The 12,225-nt window shown below is 41.4% G+C and overlaps 1 protein-coding gene across 2 annotated transcripts in view; it reads left to right on the top strand.

The window, feature by feature from the left end:
* Positions 1–12,225, top strand: part of adam12b (ADAM metallopeptidase domain 12b) — an 87,892-nt gene that overhangs the window by 34,649 nt on the left and 41,018 nt on the right. For both annotated transcript variants that reach the window (XM_012919195.3, XM_012919194.3), the window contains exons 4-10: positions 3,439–3,517; positions 6,231–6,307; positions 6,950–7,133; positions 7,861–7,926; positions 8,694–8,765; positions 9,174–9,343; positions 9,822–9,906. In XM_012919195.3, the coding sequence (XP_012774649.2) occupies positions 3,439–3,517; positions 6,231–6,307; positions 6,950–7,133; positions 7,861–7,926; positions 8,694–8,765; positions 9,174–9,343; positions 9,822–9,906 (733 nt within the window). The remainder of the gene's footprint in view (positions 1–3,438; positions 3,518–6,230; positions 6,308–6,949; positions 7,134–7,860; positions 7,927–8,693; positions 8,766–9,173; positions 9,344–9,821; positions 9,907–12,225) is intronic.

Genomic DNA, 12,225 nt, shown 5'->3' with positions numbered 1-12,225 from the left:
GATGAAAGTAATGCAGAAATGGACACGATGACTCTTTTATGAAGCCAGTAAAGAAGATTAAAGGAAGGCTTTTCTTTAATTATGTAGTTCAGGGAATTTTTTTGTTTGTTTGCTTCCCTCACTCCTCCCACCCTCACCACTGTTTCTCCCTAGTTTTCTCTGGTTTTGCTGGCTTGTACACTCCGGTGCACTCACAGCCACAGCCACGGCCAAGCCTTAGCTGAAGGCACACTGAGCTGTATGTAAATCAATTTGGAACGCAGCCGTATGTGGAAATAGAATTAGACTTGTCAGCCGCACCTCTTTAGTTCCTCTCTCGTCTTCATCTGCCTCTGCTTCTGTAGTAGTCTGCTCTTTTTGGAGTTTAGCATATGCTACCATAAGTAGCAGCTATAGGAAGGCTTAGGGGTTAGGCTTGTGGGGGAGAGGGGATTAAAAGAAATCACTGAAGTTAGCACTCTTCAAAGGAAGTAGAGAGGCTGCAAGAAGAGCCACATTGCTCTCAAATGGTTCCATGCTCAAGGGGATTTGTGTAATGGTGAATTATTACATGAGACACAGTCACATGTACGTAAATGAGTTTCTGCACTTGCACAGAACGTCGTACTGGCTGGATCAAGAGAGAAAGATGTTATTATAAACATCGATCTGTGTAAACAGCGAGTGATGCATTTAGTTTCCGGTTCATCGATCACACCGTTGTAGCGACTCTTTGTCTGTTTGATTTGATTTGTTCTTTTTAAATAAAACTCATCAAAATACTTGCTCAATTCAGAGACAACAATAGTTCTATCTCCTGTAATTTCAGATATGGCAGAAAATAACATCTGCCAGTTTGTTTTATGCCTCTAAAATGAAGAAGGGTCCTCTGTGGTCTGCCGTAATGAGTTTTTATGCTGTCCTTGTCTGTATTGTCCCTGCATTGTGCTAGTCCTATCTCTGCCAGCCTCAGTTGTTGTGTAAGATATAGTGTAGCGTTCCACTTATGCCAGCAGATGGAATGGAAACACAAAAGTGCTGTATGTTCATCAGAGACGTCGTGGGACGTCAGATTTCGAAGGCCAGATCGGCTATTTCAGCAACACAATGAGCGTTCTTGCAAACATATGTGGGAGTCTTGATTTAGATTTACTGGAAGGTCCTTTCCAAATAGTGAATCATGCTCCTAATTATATTTAAACATCACACGCATGAGCAGCACTCTAGCCTCAAAAGGCAGCTGTGGAAAGCTATTCATCTGGCTTTTTAGAGACAATCAATAATTCATGCAGTTATTTCAGAAAAGTTAAATTAAATCTAAGGAGGCGCATGTAAGATGGGAGATTATTCTTTAAGACAAATATTATTTTCTGCCTCCCAGGGGTGCTGTTAAACAGCCCGTCATTTATCACAATTAACCTGGGCGGCCATTAGTGGGCTGTTAATTAGATACTACACTGTGTCTAATGAATCGCAACACACAGTTAGGACCACAGAATCTGTGGTTATTGACTTAAACAATTACAGGAATGAAAATGAAAAAGAAAATGTGTTTTTCTTTGTGGAGGTGTAATATAGTGGTGTAGACACAGAGTCATCCCGCAGAGCATAAAACATCCTGCAACTTATTCATCAGTAACAGCTACGGAATAAATTATCAATCCTCACAGTATGCCGTCATTTTTCTCATGTGGAATAAGGACAAGTAAAAGATGGATTTATTTTCCACATGATTCAAAAATGTCAACACTTTGTCTTTTGCAGCATAATCATGGTTGACGACAGAGGTGGGCTGTTGGCGCCAGTAAAAATTGCTTAATTATATGGAAGTGTACACTTTCTTCCTTAGGTAGCTGTGTTTTAGTTACAAACATGAGTATTCTGCGTACTGGGTCAGATACACGACACAACATTAGAGCGCTGCGACAGTGAGAATCAGAAGCATGAAACGGTCTTCAGCAGTGTAAGATACACAGATACGCACCAACTGAGCTGCAAGATAACCAGTGAGGAAATTCTCTGCAAACGCACAGTAAACATTCATGGCCTCATAAACTCTGTGTACTCTTGCCAACAAGTTGATTACAGGGAGATTCCATCATGTAAATCCTGCAGCTTTTCCGCAGCGTGTGTCTCAGTCCCGGCGGCCACACTGCCCCTAAGCTGGCTTTCCCAACATGTCCCAAAAAAATACAGCACGAGAGCATTTGCTTGGAATTACCGCTCACGTGACACAAATCCCATCTTTACGGCAAACTGAGCCGTTTCGTTTCCTATAATTGTGCTGTGGCTGTTTCCGAGCGCCACTGTTAAACGTTCACTATTAAAATACATATTTTGGGCTTTTCCGAGAAGCATGCAGCATCCTCTGATGTGTCATCAAATTTTTATGAGACGTACCGGGCTCTTCAAAGTGATTACTGGCCGCTCGGCTTATCAGATTTGGTTTAGAGCTTGCTAATGGCGTGATAAGGCACATTAAAGCGATAATAAGTATTTAATGAAGTTTAAATGTGGTCAGGCTCGGGGCACAGAGGATTGATCTTCCTATAAACGGGTGATAAAATAATTAACTGTAAATATCCAGATAAGACATTAAATGGACCTGAAGAACGGAAGAAAAAAACCCACTATTGGCTTAATGCCTCACCGTTGCCACTCGTCTCATCTAATTCTGGTTTGTGGTACATGCGATTTGCGTGAGCTGGCACAGCACTGTGGGGTATGTGTGTGATCTAGTTTTTAAGTCTCCTCTGTTACTTTTTTGCCATATAATCACCTTTAGGATAATACACGTCAGACTTGCAAAACGTATTGTTTGTTTTCTGGGTATTTCCACCTCCCTCTCTTCTTCTAATGCACTCTAACACACACACATCCTGAGATCATCCTGCCTGATGTCAATCTGAGTATACAGCTGCAAAAAATGGGTGTTCCTGCTGCTCCTTTGCCAATGCTCAGGGTGGGTCTCTCCATGTCCATCTGTTCATGGCCTGTAGAGGAAAGCACACCCACTCTCTCTCTCTCTCTCTCTCTCTCTCTCTCTCTCTCTCTCTCACACACACACACACACACACACACACACACACACACACACACACACACACACACACACACACACACACACAAGTGACACACAGTTGAAAAGATATGCACAGATACACACTCACGCATGCTGAGAAATGACATCAGCATTTGGTTCAACTTGTTCATGCTGAATGCCAGGGGATTCAAGGACACTTATGAATCACATAATAAATTTACAGAAAATCAAGTCTCTCCCCGCCTCGGACTGCTAAGTGTTTCATCCACATCATCCCCCAAATCCTTACAAGCAATCTACATATAAAGTCAACTGAGGGTCAAATCCTCTCGGTAGTCTGAAAACAAAGTCTTCTTTTTTCTAATCGATGAGTAAATAAATGGGTTTTTTATGCTCTTGTCATGTTCTCTTCTTAGGGGTCTTTTTGCCAGCCATTACACCGAGACACATTACCGGGAGGATGGAAGTGCAGTCACCGGTGCTCACAACTTCACGGTAGGGCAGCGTTGGAGTGCTTTTGACATTTATGGTCAAGTTGATGTTCAGCGATGCTGCACAGTCACGTTGTAAAAAGTGACCCTTTAAAAACTCACAAAGACAGACGAGTTTTTTCTTTTTCCAGAGAATCAGCTTTACTCATTTAAAATCAAATCTAGGACAGAAATGAGTTTTGTTGTCGTTTTTTTTTTTTTTTTTTTTTTAATTGCTTCCATGTGGTCGAGTTTGTATTTGAAAGCCTCCCACTGTTGGTGAACACACTCTATCCCGTGGCCTACTTGATGATAAGCTGTGTTTCATGCTGGTAGTTTTTCAGCCAACATTGCCATCAGGATTTTATTATGGAATCTCCTTTTAGCAGATGGTTTATTCTTGACTGCTTGTTTTATGCTGTGTTCATGCTAGCTGTGCGAGGCGAAGTGCTCGCTAGTCTTTGGAAACAGAGAAAGTACTTCTCAAGGCTTTTTAGTGTGACACATGGATGGTTGAAATCAGTTTATGTGGCTCAGGAAAAAAATAGCACAACTGATCCTTTATAAAAAAGCTGTTTTATTTTGTTTTTAACATAGTTCACAGCCTCTTGCCCTTTTTGCTGCCTAGTTGGATCGTGGACACTGGGGACACTTTTTAGCCAGTTTCCCCACAGTTTAAATTTTTATCATTTAATCCTTCATTGGTGGATGTAAGAAGAATTCTAACAGACTGGAGACCTTCAGTACCTGCTGAACAAGTGTTACCCGATTCAGTGGCAATGAATGTGCTGTACTGAACCTGCATTTCTATATATTTTTCATATGCAAATGATTTAAAAACATTTGCTACTCTTCTAGCATGCAAGCCCACACCTAAACCTGACCTGACCTCTAATTTAGGATGTAAATTGACTCCTTAAGCAGCTTAGCAGTGGGTCATTATTTCATGCTGCTTAACAAAACATTATTCAGTTCTTGTCTGTCTTTGGTTAGAATACCTAACTCAATTTGGAACAATGCAGTGCATGTCAGCTAACAACTTTAAGGAAATGAATAACTTAGATACCAAGAGGTTGACTGTGATTTACAGTCATGTGAAAAAGAAAGTTTTCACAGGGATTTATGTAGCACTGTGAATAAATAAGTACACCAATGATTCAAAGGCTTGTAGAACCAGCAATAACTCTTCTTTACAGTCTTGCTTCAGTTCATTGAGGTTCGTGGGTATTGGTTTATGCACAGCACACTTAAGGTCCTGCCCCAGCATTTCAGGTCCGGTTGAGGTCTGCACATTGACCATTGCAACGCATTGATTCTTTTCTTTTTCAGACATTCTGTTGTAGCTTTGCTGCACTGCTTGGGATCACTGCCCTGTTGCATGACCCACTTTCAAAGCTTTAGCTGTCAGACAAATGGCCTCACGTTTAACTCTAGAACACTTTGGTATACAGAGGAATTCATGCTAAACTCAGCGACTGCAAAGCGCACAGGTCATGTGGCTGGAAAGAAAACGCTCAAATCATCACCCATCCACCATTGTTTGCCAGCTGCTATGGGGTGTTTGTGTTGATACGCCGTGTTTGGTTTTCACCAAACACCGTAAGAAAACATCTCCACTTTGGTTTCAGGTGTCCAAAGGATGTTATTCCATGTTTTTAACCTCTAAATGCCCAGTGTATTATATTTAATGCATCAGTTTTTAGATATCTGCATCATCAGTGTCATTGTTTTCCCCAAAAACTTAAATAAATGACATAATACGGTTTTAAGGAATAAGTTGCCAAAAAAATCCTGGATATATGAAATATGATACAAATTAAAGCTTAAGGTGAAAACTTTGTTTTTCATATGACCGTATTATCTGTTCTGTATTTTCATTTGAGTATTTAGTCACTCAACATTTAGCTGCTGTAAAAACGTCAGAGACACAGAGACAGTCACTAACTGTACCTGATGTTATCCTTTGTAAAAGGTGAACCTTGCTAGGTCAAACGCAGCCTGAGCACAGAGCCTTTATAGCTGTTCTATTTTTATCCTTAATCTAATGATTCTCAAATCCATTACCAGTTCATTACCTTGTAGTGAACTTGTTAAATGGGAGTTTCTTCACTTCATCTTTTTGTAAAAATCCCACCCCAGATTTCTTCTTACTGGAGTTCAGTACAGGGAATGAGAAATGGTCAGTGTAGTGGGGAATGACAGTTGATTTAAAAGGGCTTGAGTGCTACTAGACAGTAAATGGAGGTCTGTATTCCCTCTTAATGAGAGTCATTTCCTCTGTTCTCCTTGTGGTCAGACAACAGCGTTTTCACTGTTTCTGAGGAGCCTTAAATGTCCCCATTTCCTTCCACTAGAGCAGTCTGATGGATTAACGAAAGGCGAACAATTACCATGTTACTGTCACCTCCCATGCGTGCCAATTTTTTCTGCTTTCTCTTCAACTTTATAAGTTGCATTAATTTTAAATGGCCTGTTTTTATAGAGAGGGAGTGTAGACAGATTTCTTCAGAGCATGCTAATTTAAATGAACACGAGTTGGGACAGCATCAGCATAGTCCCAGTGTCTTTTGTACTGTATTGCTCTTTTGAAGTCAGGTAAGAGCGTCAGTACAGCGAGAGGAATGTGACAAGCTGCTTTCTTCTTCTGCTTTTTTTAGCATGACACATTTTATATCACACTTTGTTTCTTTAAAAGTGTTTCTTATTTCCAACATGTAACAAAAAAAACTCTCTTTTAGAATCACTGCTACTACCACGGGGAAGTGCAGGCGCATCCCAGCTCTGACGTTACCCTCAGTGCCTGCTCAGGCCTTCGGTAAGAATCTCAGGCATCATTTTGCATTCAAGCAGCATCACTACACTGCCCTTTAAGTGCTATTTGCCACTCCAATGTTTATATTTATTTAAGTCGCTCAGCACAGCAGCCCATCTCTCTTAAGCCCTTAAGCGTGCTGTCAGTGAGTTGGTGTGACTCGTAGGAATTGGTGAAATATCACACCTCATTGTCTTTACTCACGGTGGGATCCAGTAAATGTCTGGACTCATTTGGGCAGTAATTATAATCTTGCTGTTGCTACAAAATGAACCACAATCCAAAGTTGTATTTAAACTGAAGTATTAGGCATGCACATTTTCATCTGTTCTGCTTAATCCAACAGCAAGGAAGCATTTTGGGAACAGAAAATGTTAAGTTTCCCCATAAGGACCACTTAGATTTGTTTGGTTATTAATGTGTGGTATATATTTCTGATCTGACATTAAAAGATGTGAGTCTTTAAAAAAAATGTCTTTTTCTCAAACAAAACAACATCTGGTTTTAGTAAAAGTGGGATTGCAGGAAAAGAGCCGCCCCAGTTATGTATTCCATTAGAGAGAGCCCATTTAATCAAACTCTGCATTTGAGAGACTGGTCATGCTTTGAGGTTTTGTTTTCCGACTCATCCTGTTGTCTCCGCAGAGGCTTCATCGCACTTGAAAACAAGACATTTATCATCGAGCCTGTGTCTGGCGATGACACCGGAGTTCACTTCATTTACCGAGTGGAAGAGCTCAGACTGACCCCCGGAACATGCGGCCACAGCTTCAACACGTCCTCAGTTGAAAACCACATTGAAAGCCCCTTCAAGTCCTTCCACACAAGGGTGAGATTATTACTGGGTTTTTCTTTTTTATCACAGTGTCACTGGATAAAGCGACTAAGCTACATTATTGGTTTGCAGTTTTTCACCATTAAGCGAGTCTGAAGGTTAGGCCTATCATTGAACTGATCAAAGATAAATGGGCGTTTGACCAAGATGAGTATATTGGCAAGCATTCTTGTCTGGATGAGTTCCCTCAGGGTGTTGCCTTGGGTTTGACACTCATTTTATCAGCGTTGGGAGCACAGAGTCAAGGGCTCATGCAGAAGGTTTGGCCAGTGCTTTGCATTGAGCAGGTGCAGCATCCATCTGCCCCTATTTCCAAGCATTAAGAACTCTGTCTGACTTAGGGAGTGAAACTTGCCTATATACAGTACTTAATTAGATAGATTATCTCATCTTTGTTTGTTTTTTTTAAAGGAAATATTTCTGAATATCAGCTGGGACAAAGCCTGATTTGCAGTGTTTTAGCCTGCAGGCTAAAACCAGATACCAGAATAGATACCAGGTTATATCTTTATATTTAGTGAACAGACGTTTAAGTGTTATCTTCTCATCTATCTCTTGGCAAGAATGTAAATAAAATACCTTTTTTTAGCTGTTGCAGTTTTTAAAGGTTCATCTTAAGTCTTTTAAGTAGAAGCGGTAAGAAATGACAGAAATGGTGTCTTGATCTTCTACGCATTTCCTAATAACTGTCGAACTTTTCCCATCTTTGTTTTTATCACAGCATAAAAGGCATGCTCAGAAGACAACCAAATATGTCGAGCTGATCATTGTTGCAGACAACAGAGAGGTAATGCACCTACTTGCCTCTCTTCGCAAATGCAGTTTTTGACCAGCAGAGACGACACACTGAAAGCCCACAATCCTTTTGTGGTATAAGCATGAGCTGTAGTAACTATGGAATAGATCCCACTGGAGCTGCAGAGAGGGATGAGTGTGCAACAAGCAGTGTGGTCTCTTTTCTGACAGGAAGTTCTTTTTTCAATTTCCCAGCAGAGCAGACAGGAAACGGGGAAAAACCATGCGGATAGTGAATAGTCTCCCATAAGCACTGAAGAGCTATTTGTGGGGCTTCCTCTTGACAGCCCTCTGCTAATGCCACTGACCTGAATGGGAGGAAAGGAAATGAAAGGAAGGATAAGGGATCAAGTATGTTGTTAGGCTTAGATATACAGTCCAGCATCGGTGCAGTTGGATGCACAGAAGGGTAAAACTGGAAGGTCTGACTTGAGCTGCAATTTGGATCCAAAGCTTTGCAAGCTGTCGTATCTGCCAGCATACCTGCTCCCTGTGGCCATGCCATTCGCCTCTCTAACACTAGGAGATTTTTCTAGATCCAGATGGTCACAGCTTGACAACCTGCCCAACACGCAGAAAAATGTAGTGCCAGTGAATATTTCAACTCATTCATACAAATCACTGCTTTTCTGTGTCCTTTGTTGTGGTTTGAGGATTTTTTTCTATGTTCTGGAAATGACGGTCTCTTATGTCCTCATGAAACACTCACAATTTGCGAGTGTAATTTCTTCCACTGATTACATGCATTTTTGTTTTCAGTTTCAGAAACAAGGAAAGGACTTGGAGAAGGTGAAGCAGAGACTGGTAGAGATAGCCAATTATGTGGACAAGGTAAAACATCCTCCACCCCTTTGCACAGGAGGGATAAATCGCCTTTTTAAAATAGAAATATTTTTGGCAGCAGAGATTAATGGCACGTCTGCGTGATATATTAATTTCCTACTAAAGCAGCTGACTTTAGTCTGCCTAACACCACTGCCTGAGCTGTGTCTCTATAGCTTACATGCTGCGTAGGCAGATAGATTTACTTTAAGGAAATGGCAAAGACATGATCTTATACTGTCAGAAAAATAAGGCAACGTGTGATTGATTAGGCTTGCTAGGATGAAAAGAATCATACATCAATTAATTGAGTGAACAAAGGTAAAACCCCAGTAAACAGTCTCACTTATGTAACAGTCTTATGGGCATTTGTGTTTTCTCCATGCTTTTCCATTCTTATTAAAATCTTCTGTGCAGTTCTACAGGGCCCTGAACATCCGGGTGGCCCTTGTGGGTCTGGAGGTGTGGAGCGACTCTGATAAATGTCCCATCACCCAAGATCCCTTCACCACCCTGCACGAGTTCTTAGACTGGAGGAAAGTCAAACTGCTTCCCCAGAAACCTCACGACAATGCTCAACTTATAAGGTGGACATCTAAATTATTAAATGTAATCAGTCCAATATTTGCACCTAGACTGCATGATGTAGGGGTGAGACCACATACATCCACCAGGGAATGGACCCAAACAGAAATCAGGATTGAGATTTTCATCTGAATCCTTTCATTTTCACATCAAGCTTATATTTCCCTGTTTTTACTATTTCCATTTGGTGGTTAAGAAGATATGATAGCCTACCTGGTTATGTTAGGGCATAAATTCCTGGATTGAAAATGTAATGCATTGAATTTGTTAGTAGAATTTAACAGTGCTGCTAACAAAAAGACAGACTGAAACAATGACATATTCTCCTGACAGGTGTGATATGATTAAACAATCATATCTGGCCTGATATTTGGAAAACTAATTGGTAAAATTGAAGTTTTTCACTTATACCATTACTATAAACATGTAACAGCAGTTTTCTCCTCTAAAAGTTCCGTCTCCTACTTCTCTCCTTGGCAGTGGGGTTTACTTCCAGGGCACCACCATTGGCATGGCACCCATTATGAGTATGTGCACTGCTGAGCAGTCTGGAGGTATTGTCATGGTGAGTGTAAAATCTTCCTACTACTCCCAGCATGCCTCCACCCTCCCTTTCCTCTGCGTAGCCTGATTGTATCAGTGTTGACATTGTTCAGATTCACTAGGCTAACACAATCCAGCCCCGATTTACACAGAAAAGGTGTTCATTGTTTGCTGGAAGGGCACTTGCAGACAAGCCTGCCAGGAAGTCTCGCTTTAAAACATGATGACATTTGTGTTGGCCCTCCCTTACATTAACATTACCACAAACATCAGCTTGCACATAACAATATGTAAAATGTGTACTCTTAGAAGGATTGCTCTGCAGGCACGCACACTGTTGCTATTTGAAGTCTAACAGTCGTGCAATCAATCTTTTGCGCTGCAACTCATATGCCTCTTTCAGACCCACGTGTTAAACTGGCTTTCTGTCAAGGTCAGCATTCATCAAACAACAATCCGTCGTAAAATTCTTCTAAAGCTGGACAGGTACTGAAAGCTTTGGTGACCTGGTGTTTCGATCACAAATGGAAAGAAATTCAGTGATACCAGTGGCTAATTGTCATTTCAGCTACTGGAATGAAAGAGAGGACAGTTATCAATGAGGGAACATGAGTAAAGGTGGGCGGAAGGTTAAACTGATGCTGCTCTTTTATGTGGTAATTACTAGACGTTTTCAGTGTGACTCTCCAGTTTATCAGTGATGTGTGTGGAGCTTCTGTTTGCAATGACAAGCAGGGGTCACTCCTGAATGAGTCCAGTGCAGGCTGAAAGTTCACTTTCTATCTATATAGCATCAAATCACAACGGCATTTGCCACAAGGTGCTGTGAATCATTCTGTTAAAGAGAAACACTAACAATCAGGTGATCCGCTATAAGCAACCATTAGGCGATGGTGGGAAGGAAAAACTCCCCTTTAACAGGAAGACACCATCCATCAGAAGCAGACTCGGCGAGGGGCAGCCATCTGCTGTGACTGTTTGTGATGGGATAGAGAAAAAACAAAGGATAGCATAAAGAAACGGGACAAAATGCAAACTATGTGAGAGAAAAGAAAAAACTTAATGGCATTCTCACCTGGGGAATGAAAAGAGTCAAGTGGAGTCAACTCAATGCTCAGTGTATCATAGGAGGCCTAAGTCTATAGCAGCCCTAACTATATGCTTTATGCTGTCTCCTAAATCCAAACTGGGAGCTGTTTCCAGAGGAGAGGGGCCTGATAGCTACGTTTAAAACCTCCAGGAACCACGAGAAAGCCTGCAGTCTGACAGCAAGGTGCTCTATTGGGGTAATATGGTACTAAGAGGTATTTAAGATTGTTGATTGATTATTCAAGGCCTTGTATATGGGGAGAAGGATTTTCAATTCATTTCCAGAGCTAACAGGGTGCCAATGAAGAGTTGCTAGTAGAATTGGTGGGGCACAGGATTAAATCAAAGGACCTCGACTTTCGAACAGAACCGCATTTACATTTTTATGTGATGAATTGATCTATCTGTGAGTGAATGTCAGCTCTTGCACAGCATGCATTTGAATCAAAAATCCATTTTTACCTACGACTGTGTCGCACCCCTGGTGCACTGAATTTCGACACGTAGTAAATTAGCCGCCTGTTAGGCTCCTCTGCCTTTTACAGCACTTGATATCCGCGCCAAATCACAAAGCGGTTATCATCCCAGTGCCATTATGCCTCATCCCAGATGTGTCCCCCATTAATGGAGATGTTTTCCTCTGGCCGTGGCCGTACTGAGGATTCTCCAGATGTTTGGTTTCCCCATCACTTACATACAGCAGATGGTCTGGACCAAGATTAAAGGGCCACGTAAGCAGTTAGGGGACAGTAAGAGGAGATGAACTGTTTCTCAAACCGTACGCTACAATGTATTAATCTTCCTCAGTGCAGCCTCACTTTTTTGTTTTAGCACAATGCTATGTTTTTTTTCTTCCTAAGTCTTTTTGTAAATGATTTTTATGTGGTACAGTATTGTCGTCTGAGAGTTATTTTCACACCCATCATAGCATTTCTTGGTTGCAACCATCTCCACAAATTCTCACCATTACAACAGCAGCTCGTAGCAGCTTCAAAGTAATGGCTGTGGCTGTTGACTCTCATATTACACTTTTTTTGTGAGGGAGCACTCAGCTATGAATTACACGTACACACACACACACACACACACACACACACACACACACACACACACACACACACGCGCGCACAGTGTAGATGCACTAACCCACTGGTAAACATGACAGTAGCAAAGGAAAGTTTTCCCATCCTTGCTGTGAAAAAGCAGGGTGCAGCTCCCCATGATGCTGATCTTTAATCACAGCAGGAAGTGG

The sequence above is a fragment of the Maylandia zebra genome, linkage group LG13 (assembly GCF_041146795.1).
Source record: "Maylandia zebra isolate NMK-2024a linkage group LG13, Mzebra_GT3a, whole genome shotgun sequence".
NCBI classification, from domain to species: Eukaryota; Metazoa; Chordata; class Actinopteri; order Cichliformes; family Cichlidae; genus Maylandia; species Maylandia zebra.
This window is presented reverse-complemented; position numbering and strand designations above follow the sequence as displayed.